The 22,356-nt window shown below is 33.0% G+C and overlaps 2 protein-coding genes and 1 long non-coding RNA gene across 8 annotated transcripts in view; 2 read left to right on the top strand and 1 right to left on the bottom strand.

Annotated features, from left to right (window-relative positions):
- LOC141459123 (fibroblast growth factor receptor homolog 1-like) overlaps positions 1–11,367 on the top strand; it is a 64,204-nt gene extending 52,837 nt beyond the window's left edge. For 3 of the 5 annotated variants that reach the window (XM_074137755.1, XM_074137751.1, XM_074137752.1), the window contains exons 13-20: positions 5,101–5,221; positions 6,785–6,908; positions 7,000–7,228; positions 7,581–7,885; positions 7,996–8,189; positions 9,435–9,575; positions 9,741–9,846; positions 9,923–11,367. In XM_074137755.1, the coding sequence (XP_073993856.1) occupies positions 5,101–5,221; positions 6,785–6,908; positions 7,000–7,228; positions 7,581–7,885; positions 7,996–8,189; positions 9,435–9,575; positions 9,741–9,846; positions 9,923–10,012 (1,310 nt within the window). In that variant the 3' untranslated portion in view covers positions 10,013–11,367. The remainder of the gene's footprint in view (positions 1–5,100; positions 5,222–6,784; positions 6,909–6,999; positions 7,229–7,580; positions 7,886–7,995; positions 8,190–9,434; positions 9,576–9,740; positions 9,847–9,922) is intronic. The other 2 variants (XM_074137756.1, XM_074137753.1) reach the window with 1 other exon arrangement.
- On the bottom strand, positions 8,623–17,117 carry LOC141459127 (uncharacterized). The gene is made up of 3 exons (XR_012461387.1): positions 16,991–17,117; positions 15,535–15,609; positions 8,623–8,726 (listed from the first exon to the last, which is right to left on the bottom strand). It is a non-coding gene; the product is annotated as an uncharacterized lncRNA (long non-coding RNA).
- Positions 13,320–22,356, top strand: part of LOC141459124 (transketolase-like protein 2) — a 24,854-nt gene continuing 15,817 nt past the window's right edge. Inside the window, exons 1-2 of one of the 2 annotated variants that reach the window (XM_074137757.1) lie at positions 13,320–13,501; positions 14,263–14,527. In XM_074137757.1, the coding sequence (XP_073993858.1) occupies positions 14,439–14,527 (89 nt within the window). In that variant the 5' untranslated portion in view covers positions 13,320–13,501; positions 14,263–14,438. Of the gene's footprint in view, positions 13,502–14,262; positions 14,528–22,356 lie in introns of those variants that run through there. The other variant, XM_074137758.1, reaches the window with a different exon arrangement.

Below are 22,356 nucleotides of genomic sequence, written 5' to 3'. Positions count from 1 at the left end.
AAACTGCTCGATAGATTTTGTATATAATTCACCTATATATGGCGACAACGTTTCTCTATAATTGTTTAAAAGTTCGTAAAAATCTGTCTAGTAGGAAACGAGATAATTAGAGTTAAAGTTTGGTTTCGTTTGAAACAGTGAAATCTTTAACTTCAAATATCTCGTTAACTACTCGATAGATTTGGTTTATATTATATTTGTATATAGAGACAAGTTTTATCTAAAATTGTATAAAATATCTTATAAATCTGTCGAGTAGAAAACGGGATATTTAGAGTTAAAGTTTCGTTTTGTTTAAAACAACCAAATCTTTAACTACAAATATCTCAAAAACTGCTCGATGGATTTTGTTTATATTTTACCTGTATATGGAGACACCTTTTCTCGATAATTGTATAAAATTCCGTAAAAATCTGTCTCATAGTAACTGAGATATTTAGTGTTAAATTTTCGTTTCCTTTTCAAACAGCTAAATATTTAACTTCAAATATCTCAAAAACTGCTCGATGGATTTTGTTTATATTTCACCTGTACATAGAGACAACCTTTGTCTAAATATATATAAAATTTCGAAAAAATCCATAGAGTAGAAAACGAGATATTTATAGTTAAAGTTTGGTTTCGTTTAAAACTACGAAATCTTTAACTTCAAATATCTCAAAAACTGCTCGATGGATTTTGTTTATATTTCACCTGTACATGGACACCACTTTTGTCTATAATTATATAAAATTTCGTAAAAATCCAACGAGTAGGAAACGAGATATTTAGAGTTAAAATTTGGTTTCGTTTGAAACAGTGAAATCTTTAACTTCAAATATCTCAAAAACTGCTCGATGGATATTGTTTATATTTTACCTGTATATGGAGACACCTTTTGTCGATAATTGTATAAAATGTCGTGAAAATCCATCGAGTAGGAAACGAGATATTTAGAGTTGAAGTTTCGTTTTGTTTAAAACAACGAAATCTTTAACTACCAATATCTCAAAAACTGCTTGATAGATTTTGTTTATATTTCACTTATATATGGCGACAACGTTTCTCTATAATTGTATAAAATTTCGTAAAAATCTGTCTTGTAGGAAACGAGATATTTAGAGGTAAATTTTGGTTTCGTTTGAAACAGTAAAATCTTTAACTTCAAATATCTCTTACACTACTCGCTAGGTTTTGTTTATATTATATCTGTATATGGAGACAAGTTTTATCTATAATTCTATACAATTTCTTAAAAGTCTGTCGAGTAGGAAACGAGATATTTAGAGTTAAAATTTGGTTTCGTTTCAAACAGTGATATCTTTAACTTCAAATATGTCGTAAACTGCTAGATAGATTTTGTTTATATTTCACCTGTACATGGAGACCACTTTTGTCTATAATTATATAAAATTTCGTAAAAATCCATCGAGTAGGAAAGGAGATATTTAGAGTTAAAGTTTGGTTTCGTTTGAAACAGTGAAATCTTTGACTTCAAATATCTCGTAAACTACTCGATAGATTTTGTTTATATTTCACCTGTATATGGAGACATGTTTTCTCTATAATTACATAAAATTTCGTAAAAATCTGTCGAATAGTTACCGAGATATTTAGAGTTAAATTTTCGTTTCATTTGAAACAGTAAAATCTTTAATTTCAAATATCTCAAAAACTACGCGATGGATTTCGTTTATATTTCACCTGCATGTGGAGACAACATTTGTCTATAATTGTGTAAAATTTCATAAAAATAAAAAAAAATTGGAAACGAGGCATTTAGAGTTATTTTTCGTTTTCGTCAAATTTCGAACCTTCATATCTCTCTTTGTATTATTCCAATTTTATTGATTTCTTTACTGACTGGCAGAGAAATGTTTTCTCTATTAGCAACATAAATTGCCCTTTTCTAGTAAGAATAGTTGCAGAGATATTGAAGTTACAGTTTAGAGGTTTTCAAATGGGTTCAAATTTCAAACCTAGATGTCTCTCTTTTTATAAATCAGATTTCAATGAATTCTTTGCCGAATGATAGAGAAACGTTTTCTCTATATCCGACATAGATTGCATTTTTGTAGTATGATTAGGTTCAGGCAGGGCCGGATTTTCCTATTGGCTAACTAGGCTTCAGCCTAGGCTTGAGCCTAGGGCCTCAAGATCAAGAGGGGCCTACATTCAAATTGTTAGCAAAATTAATATTACACTATTTGAAAAACATAACATATTATATATATTAACATTTAACATATTGATATATATCACAGTAGTGATTTTTTTAGTTTCTCATGTAATTTACAAACTTAAAAATGGAAAGTGAAATGGTCCTATAAGTGGAATAGCCTAGGGCTTCTTTTCATCTAAATCCGGCCCTAATAAAAGACATTATCGAACATTATTGAAGCGTTTAGTGCACTGGCCCGATTCCTCTATATCACTCTCCGTATTGTTTAGATTTCAATGAATTCTTTACCGAATTGTAGAAAAAAGTTAGCTCTACAAATAGTTTAAATTGCAATGTTCTAGTTATCATTGGTAATTAGATGTAGAATAATAAATTTTAGTGGTTTTTCAAATTACTTCAAATTTCAAACCTGTATAACTATCTTTGTATTCTTCAGAATTTATTGAATTCTTTTCCCTATTATAGAGAAATGTGTACCCAATAACTGGTATAAACTATAATGTTTCAATGATTATAGTTTAAAAGATATAAAAAGTTCAATGTTGGAGGTTTTAAAATTCGTACAAATTTCAAACGATTATATTTCTTATTCGTATTGTTCAGATTTCAATGAATTCTTTACCCAAATATAAAGAAACGTGTGCTCTATAAACGGCACAAGTAGCAATGTTCTAGTCATGATAGGTAATTAGAGTTAGAAGGTTAAATTTTGGAGGTATTGCAATTCATTCAAATTTCAAACCACAATATGTGTATTTCTATCGTTTCGAGATTAATGATTTCTTTACAGAATTGTAGAGATAAATCTACACTATAACTGGTATGAATAGCAATGTTTTAGTGATAATAGTTATTGATCTATTGAGATCAAAAGTTATTATCTATTTAACCTTCTACACCTATAGAAGGTTAAATTTATTAGGTTTAGCAATTCATGCAAATTTCAAACCTCTATATCTCTCTTCCTATTGTTCCGATTTTAATGAATTCTTTGCTGAATTGTAGAGAAAAATATGCTATATAACTAGTATAAATTTCAATGTTTCATGTCATGATAGTTATTGAGATATTTAAGGTTAAATTTATGGGTTTTGCAAATCATTGAAATTACAAAGCGCTATATCTCTCTTTCTATCGTCACGAATTTCATGATTTCTTTACCAAATTGAAGGGAAATGTTTGCTCTACAACTAGTATAAATCGCAATATTTTAGTGATGATAGTAATGGAGATATGGAAGGTTAAATATTTAGGTTTCTCAAATCGTTCAAATTTCAACCCGCTATATCTCTCGTTCTATCGTCACGAATTTAATGATTTCTTTACTTCTTTGTAGAGAAAAGTAAACTAGATAACTGGTATAAGTTTCAATGTTTTAGTCATAATAGTTATTGAGATATAGAAAGTTAAATTTTGGAGGTTTTGCAAATAGTTCAAATTTCATACCTCTATATCTCTTTCTATCGTACCGATTTTAATGATTTCTTTACCGAATTGTAGAGATACTTCTACACTATAACTGATATAAATAGCAATATTTTAGTAATACTAATTATTGAGATATAGTAGGTTAAATATTTTTGTTTCGTATATCGTTCAAATTTCTCACCGCTATATCTTTCTTCGAGTTGTTCTAAATTGTAATTTTTTTGTTATAATAGGTAATAAGATATAGAGGGTTAAATTGTATTTAAAAGATATGGCAGTTGTCGGTCTCGACGTTGAATACAGTTTATGAGAGACGTTTTCTTTATGTAAGCAAGGCCCCCTCTAAAACTATTTATTTTATTTACATTGTAAATTTTAGCCCTAGTTCTACAAAGTTTGTTTGGGAGTTATGGTTTTTCTAGTTGTCATTAATGTGCCATCCTTCTCTTACACCTAGTTTTGGGATGTACCGCAGTTGTTCAAATTATTGATGCGTTAACCGATTTACATAAATGAATTTTCATTCTACGCGAAATTCTAAGCTTTTGTAAATATTGATGTCTACAGAATTAGTTAGAGATTTGCCCCTCTTAAGTAAGGCATGTTTTAAAACATTATCTATAATCTTCGCCCAATTTTGATTAAATTTGGCTGGCAGAAATGGTTCGTGCATTAATGTGTTACATTAAAGTACCATTTTTTTCTTACAGCTGTAAAGGGAAGTATTGTGAACGTGCGTATTTGATATTTAATTTCTCTTTTTTAGTAAGAAGTAGCTTAATCGCAGTTTAATTTTTCTTACTTCTCTTGAAAGGATGTACTCAAATCGCAGTTTAATTTTACTATACACGTACAAATACCTTCCTATTTTATTCTAAACGTTTTCCCAAGCAAATTGTTTTTATTGATTCTTGGTAGACCGCAACTCTAAGCATTCTTTTAAAAGATCTTTCCAGTAGTAGTATGGTTCCAACTTAACACTATATCTGGATATAATGAAAGTATTGCTTATTCCAAATGTAAGATAGTCTGTAAAGCAGATTTGTTACTTTGCAGAATAAAAAAAAAGGAAAGTCTATCCCAAAGGTACAAAAATCACTTTGAGAAAAACTTACAAAAACTCCTGGTGCCAATAACCTCAGATGTTGACACGCCTTAAATAAAACAAAAAATCAAGCTCTTCCCGCAGAGAAACTTTTAGCCACAGCTTAGATGATTTTGGTAGACATTATTCCAAGCTACATTTTCATATTTTACTGCTCCCTAAAACGATTAATAAAACATGCTATAGCAGAACGGCAGTAATTTATACGTAATCCTTCATTTCAGATTTAAACTTAAATTCGAAATCTGTAAGACAAAGTGAACATTTATTTTTATTAAAATATTTTATAAAAAATTTTTGAACACACCTTTAATTTTTTAGTGTAATATACGGTTTAGAAAATGTTTTTTACTGTAAGACTTAAACTCACGCTCCATTTTAATTTTTTTATTTGTATTTTTTGCAGAGCTGGAAGAGAACGAGCCTATAAATATGAACTACTTCCACATGATCGTGGCTGGTGTCTTCATTTTTATCATTCTTTTGGTGGGGGTCTTTATGATGAGTGTCTTCAGAAAGCTAAAGAGGTAATTCTAGTACTATATGGTGAATATTTCTTGAAGGGTAAGCAGGTACTGCTTATCTTTATAATCTCTTTATATTTTATCAACTTCTTTGATCGAAAGCAGTACGTATTCATTTAAGAAACTAAAAAATTATTCATTCATAATTAGGCATCAAAATTGTTGAATGCTACAATTTTATAGATTAAATACCATCGTATTGGCGAGGAGGTTACTGCTCTTGTAGCCCTTTACCTTTAAAGTTGAGTACACGTACGCAAATTTGTACCCGATGCATTATTGTGCATTCTTATTTGTCTTCTGCAAATGAGCCAGGATGGTCAGTAGTTGGTGGGCATTTACTTTATCATCGTAAAAATACTTAAGATGTAAAAACAAGAATCATAGAGTGGAATGGAAGCCATCTTTGGCACGGATTAATGTACTACAATCACCTCACTTAGACAGGTCACCTACAAATTCAAAAAACTTTCGCTAGTGCATGGACATTATATTATTGCCCAGGAATGTATATTATCCAGTATCTGCTGTAAAAAGAGATCATACCAGGACTAGAAGCACTAGTCTCCTTGTAGAGCAGGATACAAGCCCAGGTTTACTTGTTAGAACACTAAATCCTGCACAGTACCTTAGCGTCAGTCTTGTATAACTCACACCAGGTATAGGCTCAGTGAAGTCAGGTTAAGAAGTTATGGGAAAATTTGACATCCTCAGTTATTATTTCAAAGGCTAAGACTCGGATTCTTTATCGATATCGGAACCTCAGAAATTAATTTCTCATAATGCAAAGAATTTCGCAAGTAAGCTCATGGGTGATAGCTAAAGAGTTAGGGTTTGGAAGATAACGATTCCTCTATATCACTTGTAGGCAAATCCCAAAGACCGGACCAATAGGAATATGAAACAATTTATTTTGACTTATAATTGTTGTCAGCAGTGGATAAGCTAGCTGCTAAATAACATCTAAATACTCAGTGGATCCTTCAAGCTAAGGAACCAAAATGTACAAGTTAATAGGAAACTGAAGCCATTTTGCTCGTCCAAATGAATTTATCCTCTATTACGGGGTATGTAACTACTTGTAGTGTATTTCCTTTCCTCTAGAAAGTCCATTTGTACGCTGACATTCAGCAGGGGTCGAGAATACTATAACCTTCGAATTTAAATCTAGACGATTGCGCAATCCACTTACCAGCTAATTACTGTTATAGTGGAGGAAATAGCTATTTCTCCTATTATAGTGCAGGTGGCACCATTTTATTAGATAAATTTGAACTAACACACTAGTGGCGTGCATCTTAAATATTTCTTAAAATTGTATTACTAATTACAATACAGTAAATTATTACTGCAGAATAATTTATTATTTTTAAAATTTTGGTTGGAGTTTCCTTGATGTTTCTTTGCATTTTATATCACATTCCGAACATATTGCGACCATGTAAAGACGAATATAGTCATTTAATGAATACAAGTTTATTTTGCGTGGAAGCTTGTTGCATTTTTTCCCGAACTCTAGAACGGAACCAGCTTTGGAATAGGTTTCAGTGTGATTATTATTTTCAGGGAGAAGTTGAAGAAATTGCTGGCGATTGAGGCTGAACGAGCGGCCGCACTTACGCAATGGACTAAAAAAGTGATAATCGAGAAACAGTGCCTTGTCAACGAGCAAGATCCGCTTGTTAGTATCGTGAGTGGCCCACTCTTTTACTAGTAGTATCTTGAAAAATTAAGTAAAATCGTGTTTTATACACATTATAATGTATGCTTGGCATTTCCAGCTATTGCCCATCGTGAAAATTGAGAAACAAAAGACTCGTACGAGCAAGTTGGACACTCTAACCTCGGAGTACGAGTTGCCTTTGGACTCAGACTGGGAGTTCTCTAGGAGTGAGCTTATTTTAGGTGAAACTCTCGGGGAAGGAGCCTTTGGCAAGGTGGTCCGTGCCGAGGCCACTGGTATTCTTCAGCAGGGAATAACTACCGTGGTAGCTGTGAAGATGCTTAAAGGTTATTTTTTACGCCTAAATTTCAATGACTTATGGCGCGCTGCTGATTGGCATAATCGAACGAGTGACTCTAAAATGAGCACTGAAAGATTTATAAAAAAAAAGCTAGTAAGTGGCTAAGTTTCTAATCCAGATATCTTTGTGTAAAAAAAATCAGTGTTTTGGGCAGTCGGCACATCTGACCTGTCACGTTATAGAGATTCACAAGCTGTCCTCTTTGAGTCTTCACCTAGTGTGAATACTAGACCATTGCTTCTAGTCCTCCTACGATCTCTTACTAAAGCTGATATTTTGCAGTCTATTTCATTATCTTCTAGATAAATATTCCACACCTTAAATTTTCCTGCTTTCAGAAGGACACACTGATGCGGAAATGATGGACTTAGTCTCTGAGATGGAAATGATGAAAATGATAGGAAAACATAGGAACATTATCAATATCTTGGCCACCTGTACTCAAGATGGTCCTTTATATGTTGTGGTAGAGTATGCACCATATGGTAATCTCCGAGACTTTCTAAGAGCTCATCGACCTTCATCTGGATATGAACCGGCAATTGGTGAAACTCTCGGCGATCGCACAACCCTCACTGAGAAAGATCTAGTATCGTTTGCATACCAAGTGGCTCGAGGCATGGACTATCTGTCGTCTAGGAGAGTAAGTTTTAAATAATCAACTCCTTTAACTACAGTTCAGTCAGACAATTGGATGCTCAATTAAAGTCTAAACCGTACTATTAGTGTATAGTTACAATTTTTTATCCACAGTGCATTCACAGAGATCTGGCCGCGCGTAATGTACTTGTCAGCGATAATTACGTGTTAAAAATCGCCGACTTTGGTCTGGCACGCGATATCCATAGCCACGATTACTACAGGAAGACAACAGACGGACGATTGCCAGTCAAGTGGATGGCGCCTGAAGCACTTTTCCATCGGGTCTACACTACACAGTCTGATGTGTAAGTATTTTAGAATTTTAAATTGAAGAGGTGGTAGATCTTAGTGCTGATTTGGAACAGTGTAGACTACAAAAGATTACGTCTTAATATTATATTGTTAGTAGATATTACTTGAAACCGATGTAAACTATGCTAAAATTGAAAAACTCTAAAAATAATGATAGTTCATTAATTTTATTGGGGCTGCAAGCTCAAGATTTAAAGGATTGTGTGAGGAAACTGGTTGACATTTCTGGTAAATGATAACGTGCGGAAAGGGGATCTTTTATTTCCTGTGTTCTTTTTTTGTTACACAAAATAACCAAATAGCCATCACACTGTATGAGGATGCCGTTATCAGCAAAATAAAAACACCTAAAACATTAATTGAAAAACAAAAGAATAAGCTGTAGGTTGTACTTAAGGGTACGTGAAAATGAAAACTTCATGATAATAACAAAGAACCTTATTTATTACACCATCATACATATATCTCTGTACTTTACACAACCTTCCCCTTCTATCGCTGCTCTCCAGTCTGCGCTGCAATCATTCCACCTGACATAAACCAAGTTAACAAAAAATGTAAAAATAAATAAAGCAGAGGACTGTAGTATGCTAACAATGAAAAAACAACAAATACGCTAGAAAAGGAAAGAAAATTAATTAATTTTGTGAAATATATACATATATTTTATACATTAGAAATTAAATTTAAAATATTATCTATAAAATAAAAAATCGTCACTGTCACTTATTAAAATGAGAACAGTAAACTTAGATGTGCAACAAAATCGAAAATTTTTAGACAAAGTTATTTAAACAAACTTTATTTATGCTTTCAAAATTTTAGGCAATGAAACTTTTAACTCACAGTTATTGAAATTCCCTTTTAAAACAATGCTTATACATAAGAGTAAGGAATTTACATGTTGGCCTTCTCATAAACTACCAATCTCTTTTAATTTCGTTAATAATTTTATGTAAATTGAGGGTTGCTACTTCTAGAAGCAAAGGATAGTGAAGGATCGTTTTTATGCACAACCTCATAAGAATCTACACTTTTATTTTTTCTAATTTATATGAACCTCTTAACTTTAATATATAAGATAAGATAGATTTCAGATGTAAATTATTATTGGCCTTAACGGACACATTAGGTTCCAACTCCAGCAATCGAATTTATCTCAAACAAGAGTGTGGCAGATCGTATCGAAAGCAGATTATTCTGGTTGTTTTGTTTAATATTACTGTATGTGACTGCAGGTGGTCCTACGGAGTTCTGCTGTGGGAGATCATGACTCTGGGTGGTACTCCATACCCCTCGGTGCCCAGTATGGAGAAGTTGTTCCAACTACTGAGAAGCGGACACAGGATGGAGAAGCCACCGTGTTGCTCGCTGGAGATGTAAGTCTGCTCAAAACTATAGTGAACTTTAGTCGTTGGGTAGAGCCTAGGTGCACGTATGGAATCTAAGTTTACCTAAGCCCACGTAGTATTAAATATTGTACAGCTATTCTAAGATGTAAGAACTTTGTCAAGCGTCTTCTCAAAACTGTCTCTGTATCGTAGATACATGCTGATGCGAGATTGTTGGTGCTATCAGCCGAACGAAAGACCTCTGTTTAGCGAGCTAGTCGAAGGTTTGGACAGAATACTCACTATCACTGCTAACAAGGTAAACGTTTATTTTCACTTACAAAATGATAGACCTACACACGGGCAAAAATCATGTTTTTTTTTATTGTTTTCAGGAGTATTTAGACCTGGGTCTACCACAGTTGGACACGCCACCATCTACAGATGACTCCAGTATTGAAGAGAACTTCCCATACCTATTATGAACCCAGAGAATGTAAACAACTGGAGTACCAAGAATGGACTTTCTGTACATACTTTTGGGTGACTCTTACCGTGGTCAAACATTGTAACAACACAAGAAACAGGCCTGGAATTTAAAATCCATAACTTAGACCTGGAGCTTGTCTTCAACATTTCCTTAGAATAAACAGCCTCGATAGCTCACCCGGATACAGATATCTACTACCTTTAACAAGAAGTTTTCAAAAAAATAATACTTTCGGTCTACTATTTTTAAGTAATAAGTAATATTTTTGAAGATGCTTTGGAGTGTGGTGAGACCTTTTGAGTCTATTGAGCCGAAGACATAAAAATACCAACAAGAGCAATGTTGACCCTGCAAGAAAAACATTTCCTCATAAAGATTTCCAAATAAGTACACTAACGTACTACATTTACATTTGAAACTCATGTCAGTGATACTAGAGACTGATAACCTCAATCTCATTCTTGGAATATTGTCCATTTTTTAAACTCCAACTTCAGCTAAATAAATTTCAGCTGTATTCATTAGATTAGAGTGGTGGAGTTGACAATCTGCCCAGGCCATCTAAAGCAAGAGATATATTATGGCACTCATTAGTTAAAGTACTTCCTCTAGTTCATTCCTGACTTCAATTTAAGAGCCTAGTGAGAGGCTCCTGGGGAGACTTGAGTTTTTCTTCACTGAATACCCTCTTCTTCCTTTCAAAACTCATACATATACTATCGGTTCATGCGACTCATATTTTTTTTTTTTTCACTTTGCAGTGGCCCGATAAGAGGCTTAAAATCATCGAAGGACTACCCAGCCTTGTTGAATAATATACCTAGGCGAGTAAGTACCTAACGATGAACTTTTGTCTATGGGCTGAGGCCACTCCACTACTCCAGTGTCTTATCCACAAGTGCAGCTACATGGAGAAATTCGTGATGCCACAAACAGTTGCATGTTCCGAGAGCGCTTTTTCAAATTCTTTTCTGGCTAGATGACCTGCCGCCTCATTACCTATATAATGTGGCTGCCCTTTTTTTCGATGTATTTCAGTCTGCTCTACTCTAAAACTGTGAGGCCTTCACTAATGTGATGTGTGAGGAAGCTAGACTTTGGTAAAGGTTTTCTAGTTAGGATGTGTGGTGATCTAACGGGTCTCAGGTCTTCTAGGCTTACTTTGTTGCTGATGGCTCACAGAACAGGTGTATAATAATAGTCTGCTCCTACACTTTCTAAGGTTTCTTCAGTTTTCCCTCACTGATTCTACAAATTTCTCCAAACCCAGACATGATAGGCTTTAATTTCCCAGTGATGAGATTATTGGACTTAGTACTTATTAAGCGCCTAAATTAAATCCCCTTAACACCCCATAAAATTCGGCATGTCACTCCCAAAATTACAATTGAAAATCAGTAAAATTTCCTAGTCAAATTACTCTCTTAGTCTATTGTCTAATATATAGTAAAATTAGCATTTAAAAGTGACTACAATTTGTAAATAGAACTATTAAAATGTTGACAAAATTTGTAAAGTAAAATTATTAATAGTGTGTCCAAAATCTCTTTAAATAAGGAGAGCTTTTGTTTGTTTTTTTATTATTATTATTTCTCATAATTAATAAGTTTGTAATCTTTGAATATTAAAAATGTTATTTTTGGTAATCAAATCTAATAATTTCTTAAATTTAATTTCTGTACCTGATCAAATCCAAGAAGGCCATTTAAGGAAAGTTCATGCGGCATTTTATTAGAACAATGAAGAAGTTATGCATCATAGATAGACCTGCCCCAAATACATAGCAGCATTGTCAAATTGGGTTGGTGCAACTGTTATTTCTATTTTATTTTGCATGTTCAGCATGTAGACCAGCGTGAGACTGCGAGCCTGTTCATTAGCGCTGCTGAAATCACCTGACAAAAATCAGGTGGCTATTGGCTTTCGATTCGAGGATATTGAGGGACTGCCTAGACATCTCGATGAGAATTGGTTACTGAACAAGGTCGTTGTTGTCTGGGTGCTATGGCATTCTAGACGTAGTTATGATGAGATAGAGTGCCAGGGCTAGTTGTTCTTGGTCCCCCACACATTTAAACCAATTTCTTGTAAGTCAAAATGACATGCTAGAGCAGTCATCAAAGCGTAGGTACTCAAAAAGTCGCAAGCATAATCAGTAGAAGCCAGTTGCAGACGAAAAAGTTCATTACTAAAAAAAACGCTTAGCTTTCATCGGATAGCTCAGTATTCCCAGTGTGCGCCGCGGCTCCCAGGAGCGCCGCGAAATATTCAATTAAACAATTCGGCAATTTTCTTGGAATTTCCAATTTTCGAATTTTTGCGCCAACAATCGTGTATGTTGACAAAATTCCAAGAATTTAGCAACTTTCGAATTTTTTATTGTTTGAGATTTGAGAAGTTGTGTAGTGAACATCAAGACCATCCATCCCATTAATAATTTTAATAATGTTAATCATCAATGGACATTCAATAATTTTTTGTGAATTTAAAATTCGTGTTTAATTTATTTTTCAACTAACCTAACCACATGGTGGTTGTCCCGTCTCGATATGGATATTACCAAAACAGTTGAAATTAGATCTTTTATATTATCCCAAGGAAAATAGTGAGTATCTGTTTTTAATTTTTCGCTGTTAAGTGGGTAATCTCTTTTGAAAAGGGAAGTTTTCTAATTTTTCAAGAAAGTCACCAGTTTAAAAAAAAATCTTATGTATTAAGGGCGCCGCGGAAAAAATCCGATTATTTAGGGAACCGCAAACCGAAAAAGATTGGGAACCTCTGGGATAGCTTGAGCAAAAAGAGTTTGTTAGGAACAAAACGAAACAGACTACAAGTTAAACGGTTTGTCTAGCTTACAGTTCGGCATTTTATACAAGGTAAATTGAAGTCTTCAAGCCTTAACCAGAAGCCCTTAATGTAAAGCCTTATTAATACTGGAGAGCTGCAACTAGTGACTGCCACAACAGGTTCATTAATTCGCATACGAGTATGCTGACTGAAAAAAAGGAATCTAAATTTTGAACTAATGTCCGATTTTCTATTATAGTTAAAATATTACACAAAACAGTCACAACCAATAGAGCTCACAAATTTTAAAAACTATTGATAGTTGTTGGGGCGAAAAGGCTATAAGTGTTACCTTGAGGAACCGTTTTCTGCAGTAATGAAGCTCTGATTCTGTCAAGCGTGGGTAGCGCACTAAGATCTCGTATCGATCCTAGAGAACATGAGCAGCGTGGCTCATCGATTATCTAAAATCTGTTTTTAAAAAGGAATAGACCTACTGACGCAGTCTTGTAGTAGAGCATAATCGCGTGCTCAGAAGGCGCACCATCACAGCTAACTTGGTTCCCAAACCTTTTGGATCCGAGCCAGAGCTGGTTCCAGTCCTCCAAACCTGACTGGTACAGTAGAGTCACACGAACGAAACAGGCTCAGCATGTTACACACTAGCAACAATTCAGCTGCCTCTTTACTCAAAGGAGTAAGTTAGTAGCAAAAAATGTATATCCAGTCAGTTTTTTTTTATAAATATGGATAATATATAAAGAAACGAATAAGCCTTTTAACTCCTTCAAATTCAAATCCACCCCAAACTAGGGCCGCGTAATAAAACAAACATCCGAACGATTTACAGTATCCTGATTTTAGCACTTAAGTTATTGTCTAGGAAAACTTTACAGGCTTCATTTAAAGCCAGGGATGACTTTGTAACTTTCTCTCTGTTATATTGTTGTGAAATGATAATTTAGAAGTAACTACGAATCTTAAAGTTTCTGTAATTAAACAGAACATATTGTCAGTAACTTTTACTGTCGCCAGGTCTTCTCCTGAACACCTTCTAGTCGGTCAGATGAGTAAATGGTGAAACCGTTTATTATACTGAAGTGGTATATTAAAGGGTTACTTAAAACTGCAGTACTTCAAGAACTCAAAAAAAAATCATTTTTTCTAGGAAAAGTTAAAAAAAAAATTAGTAATTTGTTTTTTTGTGTTTAGAGCACCTTAAATGTGAATTTCCTTAAAACTTAATTAAGATTTTAACTTGTTCGCAATATATCTTAAGGTGTCAGAGAAGATAATTACTTTATTTGCCCCCTCAGTAGAAAATGTTTTATTGTTATACTTAAATACAAAACTAAATGATACATAAACTAAGAACAAATAAATAAACTAAGCATTTTTTCAAAAATAATAATACTTGTGAAAACTACGGAATTTATTATCAAAGTATTTTTTTTTTAGTGTTTTGTGTTAACCTCACTGGAATTCATTGCCATTGGCAGTCCATGTAAGTGCTTATAATCAACCGGCTTGCCTTGTGGGTGTGCAGTACATGTTGTACGTCGCTAAGCAACAATTTTAGTCGTGGCAGTACTGATAAATATTCTAATTTTTAAGTTCCCCAAAAATCAAGAAAAATGGGTAAACTAACAGTGTCAGAGCTTGAAGATGTGGCACATAAGTTAAGAATACACTCAATCGAGTCGACAAATGCCTCCAAATCTGGGTAAGTATTAGATCATGTTCAAATTGCGGTATTATATGCCGGCATTTTACTGTGCTTGTACATTTCTCTTTTTTTTCTGAATATTCTTGATAAGTATAGTGTATTGACTGCTTTCTCGCACTCCATATTATTCTTAATTAAATGTTTACTAAATAGTAAAAAAATTGGCCGTCAAATATTGACTCAGTTGTTTTCAGTGTGACAGGTTCACCACTACTCTGCGGCTTATTCCATGGAATCGCGAATAAAATAGTTATTTGGAAAAAAGGTTTAAACCAAAGTAGCAGTAGTTAGTGCACAAAGTTCAAAGAAACCCCATTGGGTCTTAGCGAGAAAATTCTATAAAAAAAAAATCTGGTGTGAATATTTACACCTCTTTCATAACTACGAATATCAAAGCGCACTTTATTCTTAGTGAAATTCTAAATTTTAAAAAATAAAAAATGGATGATTTTCTAAAAGTTTAAATCTAAGCATGTGTAAACCAAATACTTAGAGAAAATCGTAGGAGCCATTTTCGAGGAAATCCTTAAAAAAGTGGAAACCGTAAACTTGATAAAAATTGTGTAATTACACATATGCTGGGAGTGTGCGGATTGTTAGAACCGTTTTTGAGAAAATCCCATTCTGTAAACTGGTACCCCAGTTGATGGATTTTCTAGGTTGTTGGTAAGGCCTTTAGAGGCACCGAAACGAAGTATAAAGTTTTGAGTTTCATATTATTTCTGTTTTTTTCTAATACATACATTTTCATTTTAAAAAACGCGTTTTTAGGGGGCTCATGGGAAATCGACTATTTTGGTGAAAAATCAGGGTCGAAGGTTTGATATGTTTGCTCCTAATATTATATTTTTGATTAGTTTTTACTTAGAATGAGAAAGTAAACGAATCTTACGGACGTGAATGTTTTGTTGCATTTATAAAGATAGAGTTTTAGTTTACACAGTGAATACTCATTTTAATCCTCCTAATACGAAAAGTATTTTTATTTATTTATTTTTTCATACCCCTAGTAAGAGAAAGTGTAGCAGTCATGTAATCTTCCAAATTGATTTATCATCAAAAGTACATGTTTTAGTCCCCTGAAAACAAAAAAAAATTGTTTTTAGCGAATAGAGTGTATTGTGTTAAGTTATTTAAGTGAATATTTCAAGAACAAAAAATCGCAAATAGCTTAAACTTGGTACCCGTTGTGGCTCTATTCCGCTACAGATGTAAGGTTTTGACAGTGTCTTTAGAGGAGCGATTTTTCATTTTTTTGAAGTAATTCTTTTCTTTAAACTTAATATAATAATTCCCTATTAAATTCCTATCATTTTTATTTTAAAAGTTTTCTGGATAAATTAGTTGTTAAGGGATTTCAGAAAGCTAAATCTTTCTAATGTGCCCTTTCAAAACAATTTTTTTATCAACATTTATTAATCTTAGAATGTTTATGTATGCAGTGTGTTTCACGGGCCTGAGTGAAAATCTATTTCACTTTTTCGATCAGTTTAAAATTTGGGTTTATTAGAAATGCCTTGACGGCAGAAAGTGAAATGTTAATATTGCAGAATAGCTCGCTAATTGCTTGCAATTATTGGGTATCTTAAATTATCTAAGTACTTAATGGAAAAGTTTAATTATTAATTTACATTTTCATTCGTATATAGTTGGCATTTTGTAAGATTACAGTATAATTCTCATTTTCTGAAATTATGTAAATTGGTTTAATTTTTTTCTTCTTGATTTTCTGAAAAATTATGTCCCTAAGTTAAATTCAATATTAGTGTAAAATTGTTAGATTGGAAGTAGTGTAAGGGTTCATATTAGGTTTCTTTTCAAAATTTTCTGGCGTATATGCTGTCAGAATGGGGTCAGCATAACTCTAAAGTAAATGGGCATATTAATCTTTACGGATTAGCCGCACCACACCGTCACTTTTGGTAAGTTCACAGTGTGTATAAATTTGACGGTTTTATGTTGATAGATTCTACTTCGGGAGGCAGCGTGCAATTTTCTCCCAAATCACCTTTAATACTTCTTCAGCGTTTCGTACTGCTAGTAGCTTCAACACAAACTTTCTTTCTTTAAAACTTAATTTGGATTTGGCTTGGCCATTACTTCTCAACCATTAAAAATAAAATACAAGCCAATACAGTGTGTTAACATTTCTCCCTACAACCCCTTTCTTTTTAATTTTTTTTTATTCATTTTTATGCTTTAACTTTTTGCAAATTCAGTTTGCAACTTATCTAGTAAAGAATTAAGTTAGTACGTCACTGCTAATTTTTCACATGCCACCGGAAGTATTCTCCTTACGTTCGAAATTTTCATCGAGCTACCCGTACTTCATGACCTCGGAGATTATCGGGTTTAGTCCCTTCCTCGGAGCTTTTCTTGTAACTGTCTGGTGGTGGTCAATGTTGTCTGTAACGAGTGAACTTGGAAGCGGCGTATAGAGAGTAATTCATGGTACATTACCTCAGATGTTAACGTTCCTGAACTTAGAAGCAAAGAAAAATCTACGGTGTCCACCACATGAGTTTATTTATTTATTTACTGCAGTTTATGTATTTAACTTTTCTCTAAACTTTGAATTTTACTGCAAAGATAGTAAGCTTTAATATAATATGTATGTTCACTGCACCAAAGGCCCGGCGTACAGATCCGGTTTTGCACGCTGCGGCGCCTTCGTCTGCACGGAGTAGTTCAATGCTCACTTGACCGTGAAATGAAGTAATCGGCTACAAAAAATAGCAGTATGTGTTTGGATTGGATTAGATTTGACTTCGCTTAATTTCATAAAACTAAAGTTTGCATTAAATTTATTATATTATTTCGTAAATCTCAATTATAATTAAATTAAAATAAAATTGTTTCCTCATTAGTATACACTAATATATATGTATATAAAGTTTAGAAATTCTCTAAACTTATTATTTACATTACGTAATCATAGAACCTTAAATTGTAATCATTATTCTAGGAAAAATAGTTCGTTTTATACAAATGTATTATATTTATTTGGTTTTAAATAAGCTTCAGAAATTCGGAGTTTGGAGGAAATGTAAGGTTTGAATCATGAGGATTTATTTAGTAAGTGACAGTAGTGTGGGGGCTCCTAGAGGTCATTTTTCCTTTAAAACGGCTACAATTCTTTTTAAATTTTCATGCACCCTAATTTCATGTAGATCCATCACTTATATTTCAAACATTTTACCAATTAAAGTTGTATTAATGAGTTCAGAAATAGAGGCCAATTATCTCATCCATGCAGATTCATTTCATTGAACTCAAATGGTGTTGTAGCAACTAGATAAAAAAAAAATCCAAGAGTGGAGAAATTGTGTGAATGAAAAGTTAGAAAAATAAAATAAGAGAAAGTGGTGTGATGTGTGGTGGTTCTCAAGCCCGTTCTTTTAATATTTTGTTGACTGCACCTAAACCAGTTTGATACGCCTAATTGAGGTACATGCTCATAGTTTGATGATAGCGTCTATTGCTGTGGGCAATTTAAGACGTTCAAGGTCCCTAATCTCGTGCCTGCAGAACACACTTTCATCTACTTAATCTTAAGAAACACAGGTGGAGTTGCGCCCTGTTCTCCTTTGGGGGGGGGGGATTTGAAAACTGATGGAGCCGGACCGATTCTGTTGTATAATATATAAATTTTGATAAATAATAAAAGTCAGCTCCTTTGACTATGCTTATTTACAACATTTCATTGAAAATAAATATTCTAATGATATTTGGAGAGCATTATGCATGCCTTTCAAAAAAATGTGTCCATGTTGTGAACGATTACTAGTGGAATTCGTGTATATCAGCAAACAAACTGTAGAATCGCATTTGATAACTTTGATGCATCACTAAAAAAATACTAAGACCAAACTAATTGAGTCACTATTGTTGAATGTTATTTAATTTTCTACTTGGTCAGTTCAATACATTCGCCACCGAAATTTAATGAAAACGAAATGAAGTTGAAAATTTATTAGAAATTGATTCAAAATTGCTGTCAAATATGAAATAAAATTATGTTTTTTTGTTTCTGCCTTTATGCGTGTAAACAAGAATATTGTAAGTAAGTGTTGAAAATACAGTTATACAAATAATAAATAAAATTAAATTAAACTAAAACTAACTGCTTGTGTTAGTCACGACACAGGAGTAGGACATAACCTTAATTATATAAACAATAATTTCATTCGTAACCAAAAGCAGCGGAAATAAAAATACATTAGCTATCCATTCAAAATAAAAATAAATACTAAAATTTTAGATTCTCCAAAAACAAAATTATTTCTTTTTTAAAATAATAATAAAACAAATCAAATTGCAAATATTCACGATTAAATAAAAACGATCTAGAGGAAATAAAATAGGGGTTCATGGCTAGAGAAAAGAACAAGTAAATTAAGTTGATCATTGATCCTGGGTGTCGTCATGACATTTCTATTTATTAAGGATCTCCTTAACAAAAACTTACAGTTTAAAATGTTAAGTATAAGGGTTGATTAAACGCCAAGAGGTACACAAATCAGCAAGTACCCAACATTTCATTAATACTTCATTAATATTTAAGTAATTTTACTGCATTAAATTTCATTTATTTTTTTGAATTTATTAGAGGTCACAGACCCTTATGCTGGCCATTTTCGTCTACAAAATATTTGTTCAAATAGAACACTATTTCTTAGATTGACTGTAATATCTAATCAACAAACTATTAATCACAGGTTAAAAAAAAAAAACTTTATAAAAAAAAATATGAGGTTAAAAAATTCAAAAACTTTTTTCAAAAATGCTTGCACCAACATTCATCAATGATTTTGTTTATTTTATTTATTTATTTTTATTTTTAAATAAAAATCTTCGGTTTAAGTTCGTAATTCGATTAAAGCAATTGTTACTTTATTTAGTAGTCAAGCGTTTTTAATAATAGGTAATAATTAATCTGGCTTTATCGCAAATAATATAGTTTTCTTCAATTCTCAATCTAGGTATTCTTACCGCAGTGTTATATATTTGGAATATAAGATATGCATATTTTTATGACAGCTAATTATACCAGTATTTTACCTACTATAAGTAAAATTAGAGGGACTACATTAAATTACAATTGAGAAATGAATAATTATTGTTGAATAATTTACTGGATATTACCTATGCGTTATTTGTACTCACAAATACTTCGGTAAGAAGAATTCTAGACTGAAATATTGTTTTAAATCCGTGATTCAAATTTAAACAGTAGCCGACTCTAACTTTGTCTTTTTCTATTTTAACATGCATGTATATGTGACTACTCAGAATAAAGGGCCTAATAAAGATAAATCAGAAGAATAATTTGGAATAAAGCTATAATAAAGTACCTATTTAATTACGAAGACATAATATACATTTTATCATAATTATAACAAAAAATAAAATATTATGAATGAACTAAGGGAAGGGATTAGCTATGCGGTTAGCGTATTGGATTCCCACGTGGAGGTTCCGGGTTCGAATCCAGCTGCTGACCCTTAGATTTTCTCTTCCTAAGAGCTTCTTACAGCTCACTGGCCGGTGATGGACAGTGTTGTCTGTAACGAGAGAACACTGTCTGGAGGCCGGCAGTGCACTGAAAAAAACTCCGGGCGCCAATAACCTCAGATGTTGACGCGATTTAAATCAATAAAAAAAAAAAATTATGAATGAACTGGCCAGCATAAGGGTCTGTGACCTCTAATAAATTCAAAAAAATAAATGAAATTTAATGCAGTAAAATTACTTAAATATTAATGAAGTATTAATGAAATGTTGGGTACTTGCTGATTTGTGTACCTTTTGGCGTTTAATCAACCCTTATACTTAACATTTTAAACTGTAAGTTTTTGTTAAGGAGATTTTTGGACTTTTTGGATAGATTTTCCTTTTTGTCTGTTTTGCAAAGTTACATATCTGCTTTACAGATTTTATTAAAATTTGGAATAATAAATTCTACCATTATAACCTAAAAAGGTGTTAAGTCCGAACCGTAACTACCACTGGAGCGATCTTTTTAAAGAATGATTATAGTTGCGGTCCCCCAAACTATCCTCAATAACAATTTTTTAGAGAAAGCGTTTTGAATAAAATAGGAAGGTATTTGTACGTAAATAGCAAAATTAAAAAGCGATTTCAGTACTTCCTTTTAAGAGGAGTAAGAAAAATAAACTGCAATTACAGTACTTCTCCCTAAAAGGCAAATATTTTGAATCGAATTCATTGATGTAAATAGGTTCACTCATTGATAATTTTAACGATTGCAGTACTTCCTCTTAGTAGGTGTAAGAGCATGGTGGCACTTCACAGCCACGTAGAGGAGCTTTAACCACTTCTTCGTGGTAAATTTTATCCAAATCGAACTAAGCGTAATAGAAATATTGGTAATAATAGTATTAGAAAAGGCCTTACTTGGGTGGGGCAAACTCCCCTCCTTATGAGTCATAGCGACGAGACTTTTAAAGTGCAAATCTGTACAAAATTTCGATTCGAATGACACTTTATTCATGAAAATCGGTTCACGTTTCGATAATTTGAAACGATTACCATACTTCCCCCTAATAAGGGTAAGAGCAGAACGTCGTTTAAATGTTACGTAGGAGTGCCCTAAACCTTTCATCCTGCCAAATTTTATTAAAATCGGGTTAACATTTTCAGAGTTATTAGTAATAATAATTTTGAGAAGAGGCCTCACATATATGGGGCTAACTCCTCCCCCATTTGATGTACAGCGTCGAGACCCCCAAAAGGCACATCTACATAAAATTCAGAAACGAATGACACCTTATTCATGAAAATCGGTTCACGCGTTTAGGCGCTACGTTGTTTACAAAAATATTAAGGATTAAGCTTTAAGGTGGCAATTTGATTAATAGGTTTCTATTACTCTTATAGCAAACAGTTTTTGCTATCCATCTAATAGCAGAAATGGGTAAATCTCTAAATAGCTTTTTACATCCGGACCAAAGTTTATTATTGTATAATGAGAATAGAAGTCAGGTATAAAACAGAATTAAATCGATAAGGAAAGGAGAATTAAAATACGTGCATATGCGTATTACTATATAGTAATACGCATATGCGTGCGTATTACTATACGACTTAAGGCTTCTCGCTTCTGAGCCGCAGTCCCTCCAGAGAATGATTAACTCATGTGTAGGATATGTCGCTCTTTGGAATTTGAAAATAAATTATGACACATCTCAGATTGTGATCTTTAAGAATGGTGGTAGAGTGGCTAAAGCAGAGAAATGTTACTTTCAAAATATAAAAATAGAAACTATGAACTACTCTAAGTATCTAGGTGAAACACTCACCCTGGAATTCCCTTTCTAAGGCATTTAACAGAAAAAAGTCGGGCAGGGCCTTAATTCGGTTTGTAAACAAATAAGTTTCAATAACAAGTAAGTTTCGATTTCGTCGGGTTATTAAAGTTAGTTGAGAGACGATCTTTACGCACTACTGTTCAGAAAAATAAATCGTGCATACCTGACTGAATTAAATTTTAACATGATTAAAATTTGTTATTTTGGATGGCTCGTTCGCTATGTTTTTTCGTGGAAGGAAATGCATACTTATCGCCATTTGTCGTATAGTTCCTTTATATTCAGGCATATTACATTGGCATTTTGACCTTTTACTACAATAATGTAATTTCAGTGAAGCAATAACTGAAAAGTTTGTTCATGTTTTAGTACTGTAGTAACTTCAATGTGCTTCCGCCCTTGTCCACGATACCCAATTGGTAGTTGGACGTGAAGCACCACTTGAAAAAAAACAGGTAATTACTTTGCTTACACTTAAGTTCAGTAGATAAACTG

This window comes from Rhodnius prolixus, unplaced genomic scaffold (assembly GCF_049639745.1).
Source record: "Rhodnius prolixus isolate KJV_2025 unplaced genomic scaffold, Rpr scaffold_11, whole genome shotgun sequence".
Taxonomy (NCBI): domain Eukaryota; kingdom Metazoa; phylum Arthropoda; class Insecta; order Hemiptera; family Reduviidae; genus Rhodnius; species Rhodnius prolixus.
The sequence above is the reverse complement of the archived record's forward strand: the minus strand, read 5'-3'. Positions and strand labels throughout refer to the sequence as shown.